The following is a 26,494-nucleotide window of genomic DNA, read 5'->3' on the forward strand; positions in this document are numbered from 1 at the left end:
CTGTGTGTGTTGAGGAAAAAGCATAAATGTCAAATGACTACAGAATGTAGAACAGCACCTGAGTTCTACAGTTCCATCAGGTGCCCAAGCAAAAAGTATCAAGTGTTCTTCAAAGAATAGGACAAGAAAGCTATCCTTGCCTGTACTAGAGCGAAATTTAAAGTCACTTATACATCAAGTTCTACCAAGCTGAATTCTGTGATCCAGAACTTGTCTTAACCGTGTTTCACTTGCTTTTCAGGATTCTTCACATTATGGTGATGCAGACTTGTACTCTTAAACCTTTAAGAATTATTTGACTTAGTTAAATTACCATGGACAAAAGTTGAACAAATAATATAACATATGGCTATCATTAAAGTTGTAGTCTTAAACAGTGAATAACCTGCATGTCGTTCTGATGATGGCAGTATGATTGGGTAACCACCTTGAGAGAAATTTGGGTGACTTTTGTTAGAATTTCCTCATTGATAACCCTTTTCTTAAATGAATGCACTATTTCTACTCTGTGCTTGACACAAATCCAGAGAGGATTTAAAACATTCCCTGCAGGCTGGGGTTGTGGCTCAGAGGTAGAGCGCTCGCCTAGCATGTGTGAGGTCATGTTTAGTATATACAGTGGCCTGAGTTTACACACACAAACACTTTTCCTATTAATGTTCAAGTGTCTTCAAACTATATGCCCTGTATATTTTAAATGCTACACAGAGAAATACCTATATGAAGCTTAGTAAGAATAATAGACTGGCATTCATAATTAGTGTTTACTGTGTACCAGGCTCAGATCTAAGCATTTTGCACACACCATCTCATACCACCACCACTCTCCCATCAGGCAGGTGGTTAGGCAGGTGAAGTGACTTACCTGAAATCAACAGTTAAAAAGTCACAGAGCTGCTATTCGAACCCAGACATTCTGGTTCAAGCACCTGCAGTCTTACCACTGCCTTCTCCGCTGCATCCAAATTTACACCTCATGGATATCAGCATGAAGGGTAACATTAGTAAAGATAATATGAAATAGTTGACAGTACTCACAGGGCCTTCTTATATTAATACCTGAAATAATTATGTCTCCATTTCATATGTTCAAATTATACTTCCAAATTTGTGACACATTAAACAATAGGAAGAAATTGTAATAATTTGACTGTGAGTAGATCTAGATCCCCTAAGAATTACATAGATCCATAATTGAAGCAACAGGTCTTTTTCAACGCTGGTGTCTGGATTCTGTCTATATAAAACATTCCCATTTTACACTTGATCACTGTCAAGCACAAGCACTTTGCTAAACTTAGAATTAAGTCATTAATAGATGGGCAACTTTATAATACAAACCTATAATAGAAATACCTGTCCTCCCTCTGCATTACTATACTCCCAAAGAGAAAATTTTCCTATCCAAACAGAAATTTTAGATTGATGAAAATTAGAAATGGCTATTGTTCTCAAACTTGGCCACATGGCCATCAGTTCTACTAACCCAGAGAGATCTTACGTGTACTCTGGTATCTGCTCTGCTCTAACACAGAATGGGCAATCGCCCATAAATTCATAAATGATAGAATTGCATATTTATTGTTTTTATTTAACAGTCCTGAAGTTCACAATTCTCCAATGTGTCTTGTTTGATTTTTCCTTGTTCAATCTTATTTTCTTAAATAAGACATATTAGAAAAGTGTTTTTTAAAATCCATACAATTAGTATTTCGTGGTTACCCTTGTTGTGATTCATCTTTAACAGTTCAAGCTATAAATAAGCATTCCAAATATTCTAGGGTACTAATGTCCCTGCCTTCATCTTATATGCATTTGATTATAATTATATTTAGTTTCTAAGTTCCTTGGCTATTTCTCTCCCCTCCTTTCTGCCTAACTTTAGAGTAATCAAATAAGGCAAATGGAAGAAGTAAAGATCTCAAAGAAGAGTAAGGTAGGAATCCTTCCATTTGTTGCTGAATTTGAAGAATTTGCTGGACTCGCAGAATCAATCTTTAAAAATGCAGAGCGTCGTGGAGATCTGGATAAAGCTTATACCAAACTCATCAGAGGAGTGTTTGTTAATGGTAAGCTTTCGTTCTAAAGAATTTTTGTAACTACTGTTTTCATTATTTCTGGTAATTCAAACATTGGAGACACAAATGACCTTCCTTTTCCATATTCTATAGTCTTATTTTAAGTTTTCTGAAGTTAAAGGTTTCTTAAATCCGAAAAGGAAGCAGTACATAAAACCTATTCATATTCAGAAACCATTTACATTTAAGAGTTTATAGGGGCTTATCACTATGCAAAATTGAAAATCATTTTTAACACAAAAAATGATCTCCAAGATTATATTTGCATTTTAACAAGAGTCTCTGAAGATGATGAGCAGTGATGTCTATGTAATATGAACAAATCAATTCAGTTCCTTAGGCCTCAGTTTTTGTTGCACAGGGAGATTAGTGCCATAATACTATAACTCACTGTCTTCCTAGTCAAATCCCACAATCAAATTAGAAACAGAATAGACATGTCATTTAATTTGAAATAATGTACTGATTACTTATACTCAAGAATTTTAAGCGGCTGGGGATGTGGCTCAAGCGGTAGCACTCTTGTCTGGCATGCGTGCGGCCCGTGTTCGATCCTCAGCACCACATACAAACAAAGATGTTGTTTCCGCCAATAACTAAAAAATAAATTTTAAAAAAAGAATTTTAAAATCTAAGAAATTCACAAGAAGTGGAATCATTTCATCAGTTGCTTATAACATTTTGAATAGAAACATTTGAGAAAAGATAGATTTAATGATTGGTTGATTTTTTTTTTCTTTTAAAATTCAAATTAGCTTTGTACTATTTATTCTAAAATAAAATGTGCTTATTAAATACCCCCTCAAAAAATTGGAAAACAGATTTTTTTTTAAATAAATCCCTCCATTATGTGATTTTTTTTTTAAAGAGAGGGAGAGAGAATTTTAATATTTATTTTTTAGTTTTCGGCAGACACAACATCTTTGTTTGTATGTGGTACTGAGGATCGAACCCGGGCCGCACGCATACCAGGCGAGCGCACTACCGCTTGAGCCACATCCCCAGCCCTGAAAAACAGATTTTTTAAAATCAAGAAGGAAGCAAGAATCATTTGTAATCTCATTGTTCAGAGATAGCATTTAATTTTTTTAATACTTTTTATTTGTCAATGGACCTTTATTTTATTTATTTATATGTGGTGCTGAGAATTGAGCCTAGTTCCTCACACAGGCTAGGCGGGTGTTCTACCACTGAGCTACAACCCCAGCCGCAATGACAATTTTTATTCTTCCAAAATGTTCAGTGTCACTCTTCTCAGTATATATGCACATATATATTGTGTGTGAGGTGGGGGTGTTCCTGCATGTGTGCTTTAATGCAAAATTTTTTATCATGCCTTACACATACTATTTTGGAAGCTGCTGAATCCTATAATCCTATTGTGCATGCTTGTCAATTAATATGTATGACTATAATCATTTTAATGACTAGATAGTCTTCCATATTTCATTATTTATTTTAAAATCTTCTATTAATATGTTTTACTTTGTCTCTATTTATCTTTGTATACTTGTTGAATAATTTCCTTAGGGTAAATTGTAAAATAAATAGAATTTCTGGGCCAAAGAGGTTGTATATATCTCAAGACTTTTGCCAAATTACCATGATATGGTGAACTCGTACCTGTTTAGGGCTATGAACAGTTGGTGAAAGTTTCCATTACTATATATGCTGTATCAATGCTAGATATTACTGTGTATTATCAACTTTTTTTGCCAGCTGAATAAGCTATAAACTATTTCACTATTTCAATTGCCTTTCATTTATTTTACATTTTAAGTAATTAAGCAACTTGGAGTTTAGTGAAAGATGTGAAATAGGGATTTAATTTAGTGTACTCAAAAGGACCAGTTTAGCCAGGCATGGTGGTACATGCCTGTAATCCCAGCAACTCGGAAGACTAAGGCAGAAGGATCACAAGTTCAAAACCAGCCTCAGCAACTTAGCAAGACCCTATCTCAAAATAAAAAAGGGGTTCAGGGTGTGGCTTAGTAGTCAAGCACTTCTGGGTTCAATCCACAGTACCAAAAAAAAAAAAAAATTCGTCCTGAAACATTTTGAATAGTTTATTTCCCCACTGATTTGAAAAGTCACCTTTATGTTGGGCATGGTAGCACATGCCTGTAATCCCAGCTGCCCAGGAGGCTGAGGCAGGAGGATTGCAAGTTTAAAGCCAGATGCTGCAATTTAGCAAGACCTTGTCTCAAAATAAACGTAAAGACGGCCGGGGATGAAGTTCAATGGTAGAGCATCCCTGGGTTCAGTCCCCTTTATTGCGGGGGGTGGGAAAAAAAAAAAACTCATGTTATACTAAATTTCCATGTATACATGGTTCTATTTTAGGATGACTTAACTGTGTTCAGGTGTCTGTAAAGACTCTCCAAGACAAAAAAAAAATTTATTTTTATTTAGTCCAGAAATGTGCTTGATTCTTAAACATACAAGAGAAAAAAAAAAAAAAGAATCACCACTGTGCTGATAACTAAATATGTTTATAGTCATATCAGAGATTTTATTTATAATTTTTTTCTGCTTTGATTTTAGTGGAGAAAGTAGCAAATGAAAGTCAGAAGACCCCCAGGGATGTGGTTATGATGGAAAACTTTCACCATATTTTTGCAACTCTTTCTCGTTTGAAAATCTCCTGCCTAGAAGCTGAAAAAAAAGAAGCCAAACAGAAATATACAGATCACCTTCAGTCTTATGTCATCTACTCTTTAGGACAGCCTCTAGAAAAACTAAATGTAAATATATTTTTATTCAGAATTTTTTCTTGGTTTTGTACCTGTGTGCATCTGTTTACATGTGAATAACATGCATTTATTTATCTTAAAGTTGCTGGTCTACTGACATAGGAGAAAGACTCAGTTATCAAAGATGACAGTCTGGAGACATTGCTAGATATTCTATGGACATTATTTCTTTTTATGAAAATTGATTGAGCTAAGGTAGTATTCCCTCATTTTATAGATGAAGAAACTGAAAGTAAATAAACTTGCCTGCCATCAAAATAGTTTGTTAAAGCAAAGCTGGGGTGGGAGTGAACCCAGGCTGGGCTTTCTGTTGTACCAGGCTCTTTCCATTCTTGCCTCATAATGACCAGCCTGTGCCAAGAGAAGAGGAAACCAAGATTTGTTTTGTACATTACCTTTGCTTTTCTTTATTTCCCAACAGAGCAGATCTAATAATAAAAGGAAATGATGATTTTAGGGTACTTTTTTAACATAGCAGAAGCTTAAATGAACCCTTCTAACTAACTTTGCCCACATTGTGATCAATCATCTTTTATAATTTTTTCATTTGAAACTAGAACCAAATACGTATCTGTTGCAAATAATTCAAAGAAATATTTAAAAGACATTTAATCAAATATAGAAAGCCAATTCCTTATAAAACTGAATCAGACAGCTACTTTTTTTTTCTTTTTGTAACCAGGGATTGAACCCAAGGGCGCTTAATCACTGAGCCACATCCCCAGCCTATTGCCCATTTTTATTTAGAGTCTCACTGAGTTGCTGAGGGCTTCACTAAGTTACTGAGGCTGAGTTTGAACTTGTAATCCTCCTGCCTCAGCCTCCCAAACTGCTGGGATTACAGGCATGTGCCACCATGCCCAGCAGGTACTCCATTAATCAGACAAAAGATCCATCTCAGCCAGGCACTGTGGCATATGCCTATAATCCCAGAGGCTCTGGAAGCTGAGGCAAGAAAATCATAGGTTAGAAGATAGCCTCAGTAGTTTAGTGCAACTGTAAGCAACCTGGTGAGACCCAGTCTCAAAATACAAATTTTTTTAAAAGGGCTGGGGATGTGGTTCAGTGATTAAGCACCCTCTGGGTTCAACCATGATCACACACACACACACACACAGATCCATCTCACACCTAAAACCTGCATGATGCTTAATGCATTATAGGCATTTTCTTTTAAATTAAATCTAAAGTGGAAACATCACCAAAATCCTTTACTATTTAACATAGTTCTATCTAGTCTAGTAAGACCTGAAACCTACATAAGAGTTAAAGAATGGAGAGTAGGGATTATCGTTGCCAGTATATGTATGATATGTTGAAAATACTCGTCTCTGATTAAGGGGCAAGATTCAAAAAATAAATGTATTGAAATCCATTTATTGCCAGAAATGGTGGTACACACCTGTAATCTCAGCAATTAAGTGAGGCCATAAGCAACTTAGCGAGGTCCATTCTCAAAATAAAAAAATAAAAAGAGCTGGAGATGTGGCTCAGTGATAAAGCACCTTTGGGTTCAATCCCTAGTACCCAAAGGGGGGAAAAAATAGTAATGACAGGGTATTATCATTATCAGTATTAAATCATATTGTAAAGTGCTTAAATACAGGCATATCAGACAGCAAAATTTCATATTAAAAATTCAAATATAGGGCTGGAGTTGTGGCTCAGTTGGTAGAGTGCTTGCCTAGCATGTGTGAGGCACTGGGTTCGATTCTAAGCACCACGTATACGTAAATAAATAAAGGTTAATCAACAACTAAAGAAAATGTTTTAAAAATCTAAACATACTTAAAGACAACCTGAAAAGAATATTTGTAATCATACTGTAATCAATATATTTAAATGAAGATCTTTTTAAAAAATCAGTAAAGTACCAAGACTCCAGTATGTAACTAGGAACAGCTCCTGTTCCTAGTTACATACTGGAGCTGTTTTTGGCTAAATGAAATTAATTGCTTTCAAACAAATGTTTGAAAGCAATTAATTTCATTTAGCCAAAAAATTATGGAATAAAATGACAGTCTTTTTGTACTCTGGCAACCATGGTTTTATAATAATTCAAGATAGCAGTCTTATATACTGTTGACAGAAATGTAAATTGATTGAACTTTCCTAGAAAGCAATTTGTACACAACAAAGGTCTTCAAAATGATCATACTACTCCACTGGGTAATTTCAGTTATTGAAATTTTTACTAGAAAATAATTAGTATTGTGGGTAAGTATTATATACAAAAGATATTTATGACAATTGTATTTATAAGAGATATTTTTAAAGATATGACTAAATTTTGTCAACTCCCAAAAAAGGAAAATATCCATTAACTGAATAGTGATTCAGTTATTAGATGGATTATTATGTAACCATTACAATTTGTACTTAAGAGAAATCAAGGTGTGTAGTAAAGTATGTGTGTAGCATGTGTGAGGCTCTAGGTTCAGTCCCCAGCACCAAAAAAACTCACAATATTCAGTGGAAAATGCAAGGTATGGAGTTGTAATTTCAATTGTGTACTTACATCAAAAGATTAGAAAGAAATCTAGAATGTTAATAATGATTATCTCTAAGTGTTATAATAGGTGATTGTTATTTATACTTTCACACATGTTGTCTGGTTTTTATACAATGGATATGTACTGTATCATAATACCATTTTGGGTTTTTTTTTTGTTGTTGTTGTTGTTTAGTTTTGTTTCAGTCCTGGGGATTAAACCCAGGGTCTTCTACATGCTAGGCTAGTGCTATTACTGAACTATTACCCAGCCCTACTTTTATTTTTGAGACAGGGTCTTGCTAAGTTGCAGAGGCTGGCCTTAAACTTGCCATCCTCCTTCATCAGCCTCCTGAGTAGCTTGAATTACAGGCATGCATCACCACACCCAGCTATTGTCTGATTTTTTTTAAATTGTAATGATAACAACAGTCATTCTTAACCATTATTTATTTTCATCTCCTTAAAGCATTTCTTTGAAGGTGTTGAGGCTCGAGTAGCACAAGGTATAAGAGAGGAGGAAGTGAGCTACCAACTTGCATTTAACAAACAAGAACTTCGTAAAGTTATTAAAGAATATCCTGGAAAGGAAGTGAAAAAAGGCCTAGATAACCTCTATAAGAAGGTTGATAAACATTTATGTGAAGAGGAAAACTTACTTCAGGTATGCTTCAGGGTTTTTGGTTTGGGGTTTTTGGTTTGCTTACTTGTTTTGTTTTTGGTTTGGGGATTGAACCCAGGGGATCTTTCTACTGAGCTACATCCTCAGTCCTTCTTATTTTTTTATTTGGAGCTAGTCTTTTTGTTGTTGTTGTTTAATTTTTTATTCTTTTTAGATATATGTGACAGTAGAGTATATTTTTATATATTATACATACATGGAGTATAACTTCCTATTCTTGTGATTGTACATGATGTGGAGTTACACTGGTCACATATTCATATATGAATAAAGGAAAGTTATGTCTGATTCATTCTCTGTCTCTCCTAATCCCATCCCTCCTCTCTTCCCTTCTTTCCCTTTGTTTAATCCAATGAACTTCTATAATTCCCTTCCCCGCCCCTTGCTTTGTGTTAGCATCCACATATCAGAAAGAACATTTGGTCTTTGGTTTCTTGGGATTGGCTTATTTTACTTAACATGATATTCTCCAGCTCCATCCATTTACTTATAAATGTCATAATTTTCATTCTTCTTTAAGTTTGAGTAATATTCCATTGTGTATTATATATGCCATATTTTCTTTAATCAGTCATCTGTTGAAGAGCACCTAGGTTGGTTTCATAGTTTAACTATTGGGCAGTTGATCTGCTTATAAACACTGATGTGACCACATCACTGTAGTACACTGATTTTAAGTCCTTTGGGTATATGCTGAGGAGTGGAAGAGCTGGGTCAAATAATAGTTCCATTCCAAGTTTTCTGGGGAATTGGAGACGGAGTCTTGCTAAGTTTCTGATGGTCCCACCAAGTTGCCCTGGCTGAACTGCCTCAGTTTCCCAAGTCACTGGGACTACAGGCATATGCCACTGTGCTCAGCTACTTCATTCTTTTGACCATCCTGGCTTTGAATATATATTGCTTTTCTCTAAAATATTCCTCTATAAATTCTTCCTATTTTCCACTTTTAGTGCAAGAAGAAAGTTTCATAATATGCAAATCAGTTTAATAAATTGTGAAGAAGAAAGCAATAATATTTCTGTGGTTATAGTCATTTCTGCTTATTTTATATCCATGTTTTATTGTGATAAGGCATTAACTTGCTTCTCTTTTATTTGATTGGATTTGTTTTTGTTTGTTTAGATCTTAGTGTGGAATATAGTACAGTGGGCTTGTAGAGATTAGGATCAGAAATGGGTTCATAATCTGGATCCAGATGAAGCTGTATGATTTGGGGCAAGTTGCTTAATCTCTTCCTTTTTTTTTTTTTTTTTTTTTGAGAGAGAGAGAGAATTTTTTTTAATATTTATTTTTTAGTATTTGGCGGACACAACATCTTTGTTTGTATGTGGTGTTGAAGATCGAACCCAGGCCGCACGCATGCCAGGCAAGCGCGCTACCGCTTAAGCCACATCCCCAGCCCCATAATCTCTTCCTTATTTGAAAAGTATAAATGATGCCTCGCTCATGTGGACACTACTGTTATTGTCATTGCCATTTTACAAATAAGAAAAATCAAAGCTTAGAGATATGGAATAACATGACAAAGACCTCATAGCTAATAGATGATAAAGAGATTTAAACCTTAACTTAAGCCATTGTTCCTTATAAACCATGCTGAAAGACCCAGAGATGAGTGAGAGTAATTCTGATTTTAACATCATAGAAGGCCTATTTAGGGATATTACATTTTTGTTGACATCTGAAAGTCAACAGTATTTTAACAAGTAGGGAGGATGGCATTCTAGCTGGAAGAAATAACATGAGCTTAAAGATAAAAAGTGTAATAATGGTTAGGGAATAGTGAATAGTCTTAAATTGATAGAAAATTGGGATTTATGAGGTTCACAAGAAAAAAAAAATCCTGGAAGAGTATATTTCCTTATCTGTGAAATGGAGATGATGATCATAGTACCCACCCTCACCAGGTCCTCTTAAGACTTAAATAGGATAATACATAAACAAAGCACTTTGCACTGTGCTGATACAGAGTGAGCTTCAATAAATGTAAATAAACGTAAGCCACTATGTCAGTGTGTGGCAAACTCTGTTTAATAGTGGTCCACATATCTCCACTGCTGGATTATAGTTATTCGATTGCAGATAGTTTTCTCTCTCACCCTGGTGTCTTCCCCAGCATCAAGCGGTGTTTTGCATCATCACCTTTAGATAAAGAAAAATTTAAACTTGATCTGAAATGGAATTTAAACTTAATTGTTGCATCGCATTTAATCTATAGTCAGTTCTCTACATAATTGTGCATAGCCATATCTGTGTTGGTATAATAGCTAAAACATAATGAGTGTGTGTTTGTGTCTGATGCTCTTGTAAGTGCTATACATGTGTTTATTCATTTAACTCTCACAGGAATCTTAGGATGAGAAGGTATTATTATTAATACCCTGGTTTACAGATGAACTTGAGGCCACAGATCTTGTAGGCAGAAGGTCTTAGGATTCTAGCTCCGGAATGCATGTTCTTAACCACTATACTATGCCAAATTCTTAGACAGTGTCTCGCAATTATTTCTACAGACTTGATTATGAATTATTTCCATTCATAATTTAATGACTTTTGGGGTTTTTTAAAATTTTTTTCATTGTCAATGGATGTCTATTTTATTTATTTATATGCAATGCTGAGAATCAAACCCAGTGCCTCACACATGCTAGGCAAGCATCTTACCACTGAGCTACAACCCCAACCCTTGTTTTCTTTTTAATAATAGGTGGTGTGGCACTCCATGCAAGATGAATTTATACGCCAGTACAAGCACTTTGAAGGTTTGATAGCTCGCTGTTATCCTGGATCTGGTGTTACAATGGAATTCACTATTCAGGACATTCTGGATTATTGCTCCAGCATTGCACAGTCCCACTAAACCTTTTGAAAGAAGAAAAGATAAATGAATAAAGCACTTGTGGTATATCAGACACTATTTAAAAAATCAAGCCACTGATTTGAGAACCCAGACTTAAAAATTGGTGTAATATTAAATGTCAAAGAAATGGATAGTACTATACTACAAAAATTTAAATGCAAAAGTATAAATAATATGGCAATTTTATCTGCCCAGTAAGTTGTATACTAACTTAACGCCTTTATCTCGTCATAAAATGCCATTAGCATTTTATAATATCTGAGCAGGAAATTTTCCTTTATTGCCTAGTTTCTTGTGTTTGAGAGTGGTTATCCCACTGTCATACATTGGGAGTTCTTTGGCACTTGCTACTTTTTCTTTTGGTTACAAATCATGTAATTATTAAAATATTGTACAGACTTTTTTCCCACTAACTAATGTGTAAATGAACATAATGGAGTAAATAACAGAGCTTATGTGATGGTCTGTTGCACACTAAAGTTTTAAGGATTATGTAACTCTTGTGAAGTAATAAATCTGAAATAAAGAAATTTTCAACAGAGTTAACAATTGGTGACATTATTCTTAGGGGTTTTATATGCTGTCTTTTATATAAAAGCAAATTTTTGCAAAATCAGTATATAAAAATTACTTGCAAGTATATATATATATAATATAATATATAATAAATTAATAAATATAATATATAATAAATATATAATATAATATATAATAAAAAATACCACCTCATAAAATAGCACCAAGGATAATTAGAATTTAAGACTAAATCTAACAAAAGATGTGTTATGGAGTGAATTGTGTCCCCCCAAAATTCATTATGCTGAATCCTTGATCCCCCATGAGACTACATTGGAGATAGAGCTTTTAAGGAGGCAAGATTAAATGAGGTCATAAGGGTGGAGACCTGACTATAAAACTGGTACCCTTATAGGAAAAACTCTAGATTTCTCCCTTCCATGAGGGGACACAGGGAGAAGGCATCTCTTACAAGCCAGGAAGAGGGATCTCACCAGGACCCGGTTGTGCTGCCTCCCTGATCTCAGAATTCCAGCCTCCAAAACTAAGAAACTAAATTCTTTAAGGTACACCTTCTACAGTATGTACTATGGAAGCCTGAGGTGAATAATTCAAGAGGCATAAGACCTTTATGGAGAAAATTATAAAATTGCCATGTTTCCAGATAAGAATATATAATAAGGTAGAAATAACAGTTATTCCCAAATTTAATGATTTAGTGCAATTCTAGTCAAAATCACAACTGTTGATTTTTTTTGTTTTGGTAAGACTTGACAAGCTGATTCTAAAATACATGTGGAGGAACAAAAAAGGCTAATAGCCAAGACACTGCTTGACAGGCAGGAGTTTCCTTATCAAGAATCATAGCTAAAGCAGCATTGTATTGGTTCAGAGATGAAGAAGTAGATAAATACTAGGAAAATAATGTCAGGAGAGAAAAGCAAATCACATTCAGTATGACTCTATTAATACAAAAGCTCAAAGACCTGCAAAAGTAAACAATACATGATTTAGAATTGCAAATGTAAAACTAAAGAAAAGAAAGTGATTGCAAATTGTGAAGTGATTGGAGGAACAAGAAAGTGAATGGTATCTGACAGGGACATAGAAGATTAAAAAGAAGCATGATAAGGTTCTTCTACTTCTATATAGGTTCTTCTACTACCTATATAGATTTCATTGTATCCTGATACTTTATACCTTACATATACACTGTCTTATACCAGTTCAACATTTATTTTTTTTAAATCTTAAAATCACATATGTGTGTATGTGCATACATCTTTACTGATATATAATATTAAACTTGGATACTTATGGGTGACAATCTGAAACCAAGGAAGATCTGGTGATTTGATCAAAGTCAATGAACAAAACTAATAGTCTGCCGCAGTCTGGCTGGGCACAGAATCAGGAGCCACCACACAGCTTGTAGATTCAAACAGCAACTCTTTATTCCCGAACTCACACCAGCCGTCTACAATCACGTTCTGGGGAAATCCACGTTCTCTGCCCAAATCCACCCCCACTGGGCTTCTGTCTCCCAGAAAATACTGTCTGAATCCCGTGAGAACTCAAGGGGAACTCAGGCAGCAGGATACGCCCTATTCCCAGCAGGAATAATCTTAAACCTGGAACCACCCTAAACCCGGATAGTCCTAAACCGGGAACGCCCTAAACGCGGATCATCCTAAACCGGGAACACCCTAAACCCGGATTCGCCTTGGTCCTTGAGCAAGGTCACCTACATGCAATGTCACTGCAAAATGTCCTATTTCCACGAGTCCTTCCACTAAGCAACATGGGGTACGCTGGCAAGGAAATTGTCATACCTACTTGGCTAATGGCTCCCAGCAATAGTCTACACACCAAACTCGTTCTCAGAGTGCTGGACTTTTGCCTTTCTCTCCTAACAGCAGGAATAATACATATATAAGCATATATCATATCTAAGGACTAAATGCTAGTAGCAGACAAAGCTAACTTTTAACCGAGGTGGCTTAGCTTTTATTTAAAGAAAAAGGAGTGCCTTACTCCCCTCAGCAAGTTTTCTAGACCTTAAAGATCTATATCATTATTTTCTAGAAAAAACATGTAACTTTTAAACAAACTAATGAAAATCATGAGAGAATATTAGTAAACAAAAAAGTACTGAGAAAATAAAATACACAGGGAATTAAGATATGTAATATATATGGAATATCAGTGCTATTGAAGAAGGTGATCACTTCTGTTCACTCTCTCCTTGGGGATCCTCCTTTGAGAAGCCAGTGTTTCTCGAACTTTAATGTACTTGTGAGACAACTGGGGACCTGGATGAAATACAGATTCTAGTTCAGTAGGTTCTTTGAGGCCCAAGATTCTGCATTTCTAACAAACTCCCAAGTAATTCAATGCTGTTGGTCTGTGGCCCACAGTTTGAGTCCCAAACTTGAAGATGTAAAGGTACCTTGTTCACAACTCTAAACAAGTCGGGATTATCTGTTGTTTCTGTCTTGGGAGATGGCTGACATTTATGCTTGCAGTTTGAACAAGTGTTTCAGGATGTTATTTTTAGCGTTACTGTGATGTAATGCTCACTTATCCAAATTCCTGAGTGAATATACTTCTGAGTACATTTAGTAGAAATTCCTAATTTCAAGAGAGGGTGGAAGGAGGGGTCAAAAGGCAACTGGGCAGATAGAACATGAGAGGAATATATGAAAAGAGAAAGGAGGTACTAAGAGGCAACCAAGAGAGTAACAAGCAAGATATAAAGTAACAACAATCCATAAGCATATTGCTTCTCCACCATCTTGAGAAAGCAGATTCTCAGAGACCAGCATCTCAGTGGATTTCACTTGTCCATCTGAATCTTATGCAAGATGGGTCTTTCTTGGACTGGAGTCGTGGCTTAGTGGAAGAGCACTTGCCTAGCATTCATGAGGCACTGGGTTAGATTCTCAGCACCACATATAAATAAATGAATAAAGGTCCATTGATAACTAAATATATATATATATATATATATATATATATATATATATATATATATATATATATTAAAAACATGGGTCTTTCTGGAAGTTAAACATTTTCTCTAATTTTTCTCTAAAGAAGTCAGGAAACTGAAGGGCAATGTTCTAATCTGATTTTTTTTTTTTTTTGGACACCATAATCTTTATTTATTTTTTAATGTGGTGCTGAGGATTGAACCCAGTGCCTCACACATATGAGACAAGTGCTCAACTTCTGAGCTACAACCCCAGCCCCTAATCTGAATTTTATACCTGCCTCCATTTAATTTTAAACAGCTTTTCCTGGCTGCCTTTAAATTACACATTGCCCTGTAATTCTCTCATAAGAGCCTATTATTTCCCTTCATGGCACTTACCATAATCGATTTGTCTGTTTTACTTCATTAGTATCTTGTTTCCTCTACTTAGACCACAGGCTCTATGACGAGAATCAAGACTATTCTGTGTGCCAGTGTCTGTCTAGCAAATATGAGTACTTAATATTAAGTTAAAAAGGGAAAAGTGAAGGCTAATAGTTCACAGCAGGAGGAAAGTGTAACTCATATTTCTGGTGATAGACCCAACCTGATCTTTTCTTAAAATTGGGAGGCATCTCGCCACAAAGCCATGAAAAGATAATTTCAGCTTTACTATAAATTACTGCAAATTCTGAACCTGCTTGGAATGCCTGCCCGTGCCTTGAACTCACCCATGCCTGGCTCTCTGACCAGATAGTAGCCCTCTCTGAAACTTTAGTGACACCTCATAAATATTGGCCTTCCCTGGCCAGACAACGACCCTCTCTGAGGCTCTAATGGTCCTCATAAATTCTGATGTTGGGGCCAGCAAAAAATGTAAACTACCATTAGTGTCATGCTCGTCAGAGTTCTGTTATCTGTAACCCCCACTTTGTGTAACTTTCTGGGCTATAAAGCTGGGCTGCAGGAAAGCTGGGATGGCTGTCTTGTTCCTGCCGTTTTGGGAGGGAGAGGCAGCCCGGCCGGTCGAAATAATAAGCTTGCTTTAATTTGATTTTAATTGGAGTCAGTGGTCTTTTCTTGTGTCCTGGTCTAACACTGGACTTTGCCTTCAGTGTTATTTTCCACTGAAGGTCCAGATGCTGGAGGCTCAGCCTCCTCTGCCCATTGCTTGAGTCCAGTGCCTGCCCAATAATCTGCCTTTCTCTAAGTTCTTGTGACTACGTTTAGCACTTACTCACGTAGGTGCTGAGTGTAGGGATTCTTTTTCTATTTCTGTGTGTGATACTTGGGATTTAACCCAGGAGTGCTCTACCACTGAACTACATCCCCTCCCCACCCCCTTTTTGTTTCCAAAACTGGCCTCTGATTTGTGATCCTCCTGCCTCGGTCTCCTGAGTTGCTGGAATCCCAGGTATGCAATGCCTTCCTCAGCCTTGATCCAAGGAATGCTTAAAAGGAAATTGGCCCACAAGGGAAAGAAAAATTGTGCTCTGCTCCCAGTTCCTACAGCCAATACAGGGCCTTTCGCAGACAGTAGCTTAAATTTACAAACACTATGAATTGAACTAAGTTTATGGAGGGACCTAAGTAAATAATGTCCCCTGTAGAATTCAGGTATGTTCTCTGTGGGGGGAAAGTTTCTAGATCTGCTTTTGTAAGCTCCTCTGCTAGACCTTGGGAGCCATAGAGTCTACCAAACCCTTCTGATTAATAAAACTTGACTTTTCATATGATAGGAGTATGCCTGGACTAAGGCACATTATCAAGATTGGCATAACCCATTGGCCCTCAACTGGCTTCATATTAAAACCACTGGGAAAATGTTTACAGATACTGATATCTGTGCCCCACCCGAGTCAAATAAATGAGAATCACTAAAGGTAGGGCACAAGCATTTCATAAATCTCCCAGGTGATTCTAGTGGACACCTAGGGCTGAACTGATCAGAGTCAGCCACGACAATCCCATTCTCCCTTTGCCCCTATTTGGTGTAGGAGTGTACATCTGTGCGATTCAACGAAATGAAAAAGAACTGCTAAGGGATCCTAGAAAAGATTCCCCCCCCCCAATAAAAGGGGAAGTTCCTATGGCATGCAAGGCCTTTTGCCTTCCTCTCTTCTTCCTTCTTGGAATGTTGTGATAGGAGGAGCTCTTCGGAGCTATAGCAGCTCTGATGTGAAGAGGTATGGCCAGCACACAGCCCACAGAGCAACAATGCAGGCACCCTCCAGTGTAGCATTCTCTTTATATGAGCTAACTCAGTCTCTCTATTATTTACACCAACAGTAGTCAATGGTACTGTGACTTGCATATAACTCCTTTTTCTTCCTACTTATAATCTTTATTCATTCTTTCATTCATAATTTATCAATGTAAGTTGCATCATGGTTAAAAGCATGAACTTTGCCACCAGACAGCCCTAGCCTTGAGTTGGGCCTTACATACCTGTTAGCTGCATGGCTTTCTCTGTTTTGTTCCTTCTCTTATAGAAACAGTGATATCTATGTCACAATTCCATTATAACAATGAAATGAAAGGATATGCAAAAAGCAGCACATTGCTTGACACTGTACTCAATCTTAGCCATTTTTATTACATGCCTGCTCTGCACTCAGAACTTCCTCTTGTTCCACTGAGTAAAAAAAAAAAAAATGGCTATTTACTCAGAATAAATAATAGTGTTGCATTTGATTATTAAATACTATCCCAGGGTTTTTCTAAGGAAACATAGTTAAGAGTCTTATTATTCACAAATTATACATTAGATTGTCCATATACCAAAGTGTGAGATCTGTAACAGGATAATGATTTGTTTTCCCCAAGTTTCTTATGAAAAGAAAAAAAAACATCAGTCTGGTTTTAGTCACTTGCAACTGAAACCAGAAGGTGGGAGTAACTGTGAACACTATTGTGGGTTAGAGGACCAGTATTTTGTTTGATTCATGGTTTTGCAAACTCAGTTTTACTCCTCAAGAGAGGTAACGAGTTGTTTTTGCATTGGGTAGCACCAGCATGTTAATTATAAAGTCAGGTTTCAATAGTTGCTTTAGAGCTAAGTAGAGAACAGAAGATATGACCAGAAAAATGAACTAGAACCCTTTCTAGAATAACACAGTGCCCTGGTGGGAAATCTGAAGGGAAAACTATTAGTTTGGTTATTGTGTTCAGTGAAGGGAAAAGTAGGAGGGTTACATGGGGTGATCAAAAAAAAAAAAATCATTGAGTGATATGTACTTATCAATTAAAATAGGTAAAAATAATATATCTATAAACTATAGAGTATGAGTGAAATCATTTAATTTTTTAGGGAGTTGGTCTTTATTTATTTACTGGTCATCTACATGTTACTATTAATCGCTAGAGGTTTCAGTTTAACTCTTTGTTACATAACACATTATATGGATAAAAAATTCTTGCCCATATTTTGTACTCATATACTGGGTAACCTTAGGCGAGTAATTTGGGGCCCTTGAAAAGCACAATCATAATCCTTTTATGTTTTACAGATGACTTAATAATATGTGCAGTGGGGCTGGGGTTGTGGCTCAGTGGTAGAGCCCTTGCCTAGCACGTGTGAGGCACGTGGTTCGATTCTCAGCACCACATAAAAATAATTAAAAAACAAAATAAAGATACTGTGTCCATCTACAGCTAAAAAAAAGAACTTCTTTTAAAAATATATATATGTGCAGAAAGATTCGAGGGATATTTGGAAAAAAATTTATATGGTTTCATGAGAATTTAACATAGCAGGCATTTGTTCTGTTTTAAGAGATCTTTATCCTTGGATGGTTTTTCTAGACCAACAATTCTTATTATTAGTTTACCCCCAGGCTTTGCCAAACTGAATTGAAGCCAATATCGATTACTCTGCAACTACTTTGAGGTCAGCATGGACCAGTCAATATTATAGCACTTAGGGAAAGAGAACTTTCTAAAAGGATTTTTAAGTAGTGGAATAATATCACATTTAATCCAGAATACCACATGCTTTCTTAAGAAGATTTGTAAGACCTACAATTTAATATGATAAGAACAATCTTGAAGTGGTATTCAAATCTACTTATAATAACTTTTCTTGGAATTTATAAACCAAGTTTCCTTTAAATTAACTGTAGTTATACATGTACTTCTAAACTGTGCTCATAAAATTCATATCCATATTTGTTTATTCAAAAAGAGCAATCTACTTTAAGATTGATCAAACCATAACCTGTATCATAATGAACAGAACTCTGAAGAGAAAATAGAATAGTTAATGAGAGTATAGTAGACTGAGTACTTCAATTTTTTGACTGACAAAGTCTGAAGTGCTGTGTCTCTCCTGAGGATATCACCCTAAGAACTGAGATTTCCTTGCTTATCTCAGGGTCTCTTGTCTTTAACATAATTTCCCGCCTCTTTAACTTGTCTGTGCCCAGTTTTTTCTGCCTAAAAAGTTATATTGTTCTTCATCAGGAGGTATAAAATTAATCAAATTTCTCTAGAAATGAATTGGACTATTTCCCATGTTTTATCACAGTGCAATCACTCTGGACTCCAGTGGAAATATCCATCAAGGTCCCTGCTGTAGAATTGTAGGATTGATCACATGACTAAATTAGCTGGACCAATCAAGCTCTCTGCCTTTCTGCCAGGAATCGAAATCTTGACTAGAATGACAGAGTAGAATTAATAAAGTTGGAGTTAAGTCATTGCAGTGGATGTACCACATGAGTGTCCATAAATTTCTTCACAACAAGCCCCAGAATTGTCCTGGTTTCTATCCCTTCCAAGGGCAGGTGGTATCTTCCTTTGACTCTAAGACTGACTCAATATTTTCCCACTTTGGAGTAAGAGATGATTGGAAGCATCTAAGTCAGCTGAAGTTATTTTCTCTATCTTGCAGCCAAAGGCCTTCAATTGATGCAGGCACAAGACAACAAATGGTACAGACAATACATGTTGAAAAAGCTCAGAGGAGCTAGATAATTAGCTTTATTATGATCTGATAAAGTCGTAGAAGATTTCATAAGGGAAATGAGCCATATGTCTTTCAGTTTGCCTTCCACCCATTGGGAAGCATCTATAAAAGATCAACAACAGTATAGTATTGAGCTAAGAGCTCAGGCTATGGAGCCAAAGAGAGTGGAGCCCAAATCCTGGATCTTTCTGGCTGTATGATCTTATTCAAATAAGTTTAACCTTGTGGTGCCTCAGTTTCTTTGTATGTAAGATGCAAGCAGTAACACTCCTCTCATAGGTTCATGATACACATTAAAATAGATGAGATTTTTAGGGTACTTAGCACAGTACTTACCCACTCAGTTTTAAAAAGAAATAATTCCATTGTGTATTTCTTGGCACTAGTGAGAAACAACTCAAATTTCCATGGTGAATGAACGAAATGGTGCAACATCCTTGGTCTAAGAAAAATGGCCACAACAGAAAGGGGTTCATACCTCATTCCACACCCTTCCCCAACACACATGTATTTGTTAGAATGGAGAATCTCATCAAGTTCTTTGTGCAACTTTAATATTCACAGTCTTTAGTGACTTGCTGATGGCATTTCATTAGCCTTGTAGTGACCCTGAGAGATGGGCCTCTTATCACTATTACACAGAGAGGCACAGCAAGTAAAATGTCTCCACTCAGATCACCAGGGTACCACTAGATGACTAAGAAACTGGCTTTTATTAATTTAATATCTTTCCTAACTCACAAAGCCCCTGTTCCTTTTAATAGCCAAGCATGATTAAGAGGGCAACTTTACTAATTTCTTTTCACTATCAAGTCTTTGAGGATTTCTCCAAACTCTACTTTAGCTTTCCTAGAGAGAGAGAAAAAAAAAGTAAGCTCCAAATTCTCAGCTCCTTGAGGAGGATATAGGACAATAATATAACAAATTTGTAGTTGATATGGTAAAAGTATGTATAATATAGAGTGATTGATTCTAGCTGTGAGATTTTTGTCTTGAGGTTTTTTTCTTTATATTCCGTATAATTCATTCTTCTTATAGGAGCTAAATTAATATTTAAAAACAGTCTGTGCAATTTAACAAAACCCTGTCTTGAAATAAATAAAAAGGGCTGAGGATGTAGCTCAGTGGTAGAGCACTCCTGGGTTCAATCCCCAGTGAAAGAAAAAAAAGAGAACAAAAGAAAGGAAGGAAGAGGAGAGGAGAGAAAAGGAAGGAATTCAAACTCCTGATCATGACCTATAAGGCCTTATGCAGTTTGGATCCCTCTCACCTGCCTGAATTCACCCCTCATGTGCTATATTCCACACACTTTTGTCTTTTTTTTTTTTCCATTTCACAAACCCACTAAACTCCTTTCTTTTTTTTTTTGGGGGGGGGGATTGGGTGGTAACTGGGGATTGAACTCAGGGGCACTCAACCACTGAGCCACATCCCCTATTTTGTATTTTATTTAGAGACAGGGTCTCACTGAGTTGCTTAGCTTTGCTGAGCCTGGCTTTGAACTCCTTTCTTTTAAATGCAGCTCTCTAAGCCCACATCTTAATAGTCTGCCTCCTTGCCATTCAGGCCTCAGCTCATATGCTGCTCCTCAGAGAGGCCTCTCCTGACCACTCAGTCTAAAGCAGCTGGCCTTCTCCCGTTATTCCCTTCATATCAGGCCATCTCTTTTTTCCATATTATCTACCAAAACCTGAAATGAAGTTATTTGCAAGTTTATTTACTCATTTATGTTCTGTCTCTCACCCATACTCCCCATTAAATGCAAGCTTTCTGAGAGCAGGAGTCTTCCCCTCAACTCCTGGCAATGGAAATCTACTTTATCCACATATAGATTTACCTATTCTGTATTTTGCATGTAAAGAATCAAACAATATGCAGTCTTTTCTGATAGGCTTATTTCACTTAGCACATTTTCAAAGTTCATCCATGTTGTAGCATGTATCAGAACTTCATTCCTTTTTTTAAAACATTTTTTTTTTTAGTTATAGGTGGACACAATGCCTTTATTTTTATTTATTTATTTTTATGTGGTGCTGCAGATCAAACCCAGTGCCTGACCCATGCTAGGTGAGAACTCTACCACTGAGTAACAACCCCAGCCCCAAAACTTCATTCATTCCTTTTTATTACCAAATAATATTCTGGCTTATGGACACACTGTTTTATTCATCTATACATCAATTGATAGACATTTGTATTGTTTGCATCTTTTGGATATTAAGAATTATGCTGCTCTGAATATCTGTTGTGTTTTTCCACATCCTTGCCAACACTTGTTATTATTTATCTTTTGGATTATAGTCATCCCAGTGGGTATGAAGTAGTATTTCATCTATCTGGATGATTTACCTATTCCTAATGGATGAGGATGCTGAGCATCTTTTGATTTGCTCACTGGACGTTTGCGTAACTTCTTCTTTTTTAAATTTTTTTTAGTTGTAGATGGACACAACACCTTTATTTTATCTATTTATTTTTATGTGGTGCTGAGGATCGAACCCAGGGCCTCACACATACAAGGCAAGCGCTCTACCGCTGAGCCACAACCCCAGCCCCTGCGTATCTTCTTTAGAGACATGCCTGTTGAAATCCTTTGCCCATTTTTAAATTGGATTGTTTATCTCCTTATTATAGAGTTTTCATAATTCTTTATATATTCTGAATTTAATTTCCCTGTCTTATTTGTGACTTTTAAAAAAATTCTCCCATGCTGCAGATTGTTTTTTCACTTTTTTGATGGTATTATCTGTAGCACAAAAGATTTTTAGTTTTGAGAAAGTCCAATTTTTCTGTGTTTTTCTTTCATAAACTTGTGCTTTTGGACTAGTATCTAAGAAATCATGTCTAAAAAGCAAATGTTCTTAGGTCAGGGAAACTAGACGGGAAAGAGAGATTGTTACAGCAAGATTGCAATAAATCACCAAGTCGATCTTCAAGCAGGATATGGAAACTTTATTCACCAATTGGTGATCCAGATCCACCAGCTGGAGGGCTAAGGGGTACGTAGGCTTTTTTGTCCAAAACCATATTAAAGCATAAGTGGCTGTTGCTATGATTCAAAAACATAAGCAAACATCATGAGATCTAAAACCATAAGCAGAAAAGGGAGTGGGCCAAAATGTCCCTAGTTGAGTACAAGTTAAAGAATGGTTACCAACATCTAGACACTCAATCTCTGAGGGTACATTGTCCAAGAAAAATGGGAACCAAAGAGAGAACACTTTTACACCGTATAAGAATTGCCATTTTGTGTTGCCAAACATGCTATGCTAAGCAACTGTTGATGGGTACAGAGGCGGGACATTCCCTGGGAGAAGCATTTCTTACAGGACATGGAGTCTCAGAGCAAAATGGAGTCTGCTTGGTCATTGCCCATATAGCCTGGCCCATAACGATATAACAAGGAAGAAAGAGCCGTGTAAGTAAAGGCAGGAGACAGGAAACCTACCTGGGAGATAGTTTCAGAATTCAACATATTTGGAGGCAGAGGTAGAGAAGGAGGCAGCCTACGGAGCCCAGAGCCTGCAGGATTTCTACACAGAAGAGGTGTGGAGATTTGAGGGTAGGTACTGTAGGCATAGTGTCTGAATTCACGAAGTCAATTTGATCGCCCAGTGTACTAAGAAGGGGAGAGCCCTGAGGCTGGAACAGCTGAGAATGCCCTTGGAAGAACCACCATCCAGAGAGCATGAGGAGCTCATGATGGAGTCTGACAAGGACCCGCCAGAAAAGTAAGAAAACATCAGGAGAGATTGGGTTTTTACCAGTGGGGTCCGGGGGGTCTTGTTGTGTTCATCTGCTCTTATATCTGTGGAGAGCCATTCTCACACGTGACTGGGCGACTCCCGGTTTGGGTCTGAGGTGCTCTGACTAATCTGTGTCGGAGCTTTCCTGGCCCTCTCCTGATGAGAGAACCCGTCCGTGTGGGACATCCATGCAGGAGAAAATTTCAAGCAAAACATCAATGGTAGTAAAAGCATAGCAAAGTTTATTACAGTAAAAAAGAAAGATCCCCTCAAGGCAGAGATGGTCCTCTCTGAGGAGAGAGGGGTCCAGTGTCCCCTTTGTTCCCTACTTTTATTAGAGTATTAGGAAAATTTCTGGAGAATTACACCCAGATATCACCTCTTAACTCTTGACTGACAGTAGACTGGCACCAAATTTTAAGTCCCTGCTGCCCATGGTCTTACCTACAGGTACTCAAGTGAAACTCATGGGAGGGGGCAGATTTTACTACTCTAATAAGATTTAAATGACATGCTATAGATCTAAAGGCAAGTCTCAGTCATTGGCACCTGCTGACTGGCTTTAATTGAATTTGTTCTCTATAGATTTTATGATTTGTGGGCTTTGCTTTATTTATTCTGACTTCCTGGGTCTTGGAATCTTTGGTCTGTTTAAAGGCACGTAAGTCCCCCTTCAGGATAATTTGTATTCATATCCTAAGGGAGGAGTCCCAAATTCCAAGGCCCAGAGAATAGCCCTGAAAATAACAGGTTGTTGGTCGAGAGATGTAACATCCTATTAATTTAAGACAGAGCAGGGCCAGAATGGCCTTGGTAAACTGCTTTTAAAGAAAGCAAGAGGAGGACCAGCACATGGGCCTAATCTAGAGAATCATTCCCTTCACATTCCTACCACTCATATTTATTTTCTACCTATCAGTGTCACATGGCCAAGAGAAGAACAAATTCCAGAAAGAAAGGTGCACTCAGCAGTGCCCACTAGAGGTTAAAGAAGACAAGGACTGGAAGAGTCCACTGAAATTGGCATTTGGTTCACTGTTGCTGTCCTTGATCAAGGCATTTCACTGGCAGAGAGAGGGGCTGAATATGGTAGAATACAATGCAAACATACATAAAAAGGTTATGATTATGCAAGGACTACTCTTTCCAGAAGTTTAATTATGAAGAAGAGTAGTGACCCAGAAAGGAAGCCAGGATTTTATCAGAAAGATTTTCAGCTTATGTAGTGAAGGAAACTGAAAATCCTTCTAGTTGTAAAGGGACAGATAGATGAGAACAGCAGGAACATAAGGTTAAGAGAACAATTCTATAAAATGAGCACACTGTGCTGACCCCCCACAAGCTTTCTTTGCCAAAAAAGCAATCTGTCTGCCGCCCTGCCTAGCCTGAGTGGACAGGATATGTCACATTCCTCAGCAAACAGAGGCAGGGGTGAAGGTGGCACAGTCTGTAGAGGTAATGAATGATGGGGGTTGAGAGAGGACGAGGACTGGTTATCAAAGAAAGGACAGTGGGTTGCTACTGATTAACCTCCATGCTCCTACTTCTTCCTGCCCTTAGACTCGCACAGAGAAGAAAGAGAAGGCAATAATTAAAAGGGGGGTTCTGGGGACTATAAAAGAGCAAAATACATCCCCTCCCATGGACACTTGTGGGGATAGGTGCACGGAGTACTGCATACGTGGCAGACGTTAAGGGTGCCTGAGTGGCAGGCCACTCCTCCCATGCTAGGCATGAGCCGCAGGCTGCTCACCCTGTAGGCTCAGCTCTGGGCATGAGGCCACGTGTTGCAGTCACAGCACTTGCTCCATGGACTGTTCCTCAATTGATTACCGTAAGGACAGTTGGCCAGAAATTGCATTGGTGGCTACCTGTAATCTGCTTGGCTACTGCCCGAATATTTATGTACATAGTAACTGCGCAATAAAATCAGACCTGCTTCCAGCCTGGTCTCCAGAGGTCTTGATTCGTGACTCTGCAGTCACACTCTCCTCTACCCTGTTCCGTGGACCCCCTCGCTGGACAAGAGAGAGCCCAAGCAGACCCCCAGCTCTGGGGCCCCATCTCTTCAGAGAAGCCTATCTTTGTCTTTTTCTTAAATAAAACTTGCTCTCTACACTTGCGTTTCTCGGGTATTTAATCTTCAACACCAGGGAACAAGGACCCATTCCTGATCTCCAAAACTAGTATCAGTATTTCAAAAATAATTTAATTCACGAAGTTATGTATTTATAAAATCAGTGGAAGGGCTGGAGGGCCAGAAGTCAGAGGACCACCACTGAGCTTCAAGATCACATCAGTGCCACTATAATCCAGGATTTCCACCATTGTCACCAGGAGAGCTGCAGCCACCATAGCATTCCTGCTGCACCTCTGTGATGGTGACAAGGAGGAGAATGGGAACTAGTTGAGGTGACTGTGGGAGCATGGAGCAGAGGCTTGCTCCTTCCAGCAACAATCCAAATATATATATGGTTATAAACAGATCCCTTGTTTCTACATGGATAATCATTTGCAATTAGCCTTGAGCACCATGTGTCAGCACTACTGTCAGAAAGTCAAGTTTAAGCCAGGCATGGTGGCGCATGCCTGTAGTCTCAGCAACTCGGGAGGCTAGGGCAGGAGGATCACAAATTCAAAGCCAGCCTCAGCAATGGCGAGGTGCTAAGCAACTCAGTGAGATCCTGTCTCTAAATAAAATACAAAAAGTAGCTGGGCATGTGGTTCAATGGTCGAGTGCCCCTGAGTTCAATCCCCAGTACCAAAAAGAAAAATAAATAAATCAAAGAAAGAAAGTCCAGTTTAATAGTTCAGTTCTTGCACAAGCCTACTGAGGAAGTTAGACAGTTTTCCAAGATCACCCCTCTAAGAAGGGACGGAGCCATACTTCAAACCCAGCCTGTCTGTTTTCTGGTGTGTTTCCAAGGCACAGTCATCAGGCAAGGATGTTTACCACCTGCCCACATGGGACAAAATGGAAAAGAGTGTCTATCCTCAACTGACCTTCCAAAAAAATGGTTTAGAATCCTCCCAAATGACCTGGGGAAAAGTGCCATTCACCAAATCTGAAAACTAGACATAAACTGATCTTGTTTCATATTCATATGCCAAAACCTATTCATTAAACTGACATGTCTCATCCCCATTTTACCCAGACTGTCACAGTTATGTCTTCTTTAATTTAAAAAAGAATCATGTTACCACCTTTTAAGACATTGACAAATCCATTTGATCAATCATCGGTGCACTCCATTCTACTCTATCACATTAGACAGCCAAGGCTGAGTTGGCCATACTTTATAGCACATCAAAAATAAAATAAGCCATGAAAGCTTTTGGACATTATTGCTATGGTATCAGACAGTCACATAAAAGCAAAAAAGCCTTGATGAAATGCCTTGTCATCATCAATTTCCTCATCCTGTTAC

The 26,494-nt window shown here is 37.5% G+C and overlaps 1 protein-coding gene across 2 annotated transcripts in view; it reads left to right on the forward strand.

Annotated features, from left to right (window-relative positions):
* Exoc1 (exocyst complex component 1) overlaps positions 1-11,405 on the forward strand; it is a 54,500-nt gene extending 43,095 nt beyond the window's left edge. For both annotated transcript variants that reach the window (XM_027938104.2, XM_027938112.2), the window contains 4 exons: positions 1,886-2,069; positions 4,623-4,822; positions 7,792-7,986; positions 10,712-11,405. In XM_027938104.2, the coding sequence (XP_027793905.2) occupies positions 1,886-2,069; positions 4,623-4,822; positions 7,792-7,986; positions 10,712-10,864 (732 nt within the window). In that variant the 3' untranslated portion in view covers positions 10,865-11,405. The remainder of the gene's footprint in view (positions 1-1,885; positions 2,070-4,622; positions 4,823-7,791; positions 7,987-10,711) is intronic.
* Positions 11,406-26,494: the final 15,089 nt, after the last annotated feature.

Source organism: Marmota flaviventris, chromosome 7, assembly GCF_047511675.1.
Source record: "Marmota flaviventris isolate mMarFla1 chromosome 7, mMarFla1.hap1, whole genome shotgun sequence".
Taxonomy (NCBI): Eukaryota; Metazoa; Chordata; class Mammalia; order Rodentia; family Sciuridae; genus Marmota; species Marmota flaviventris.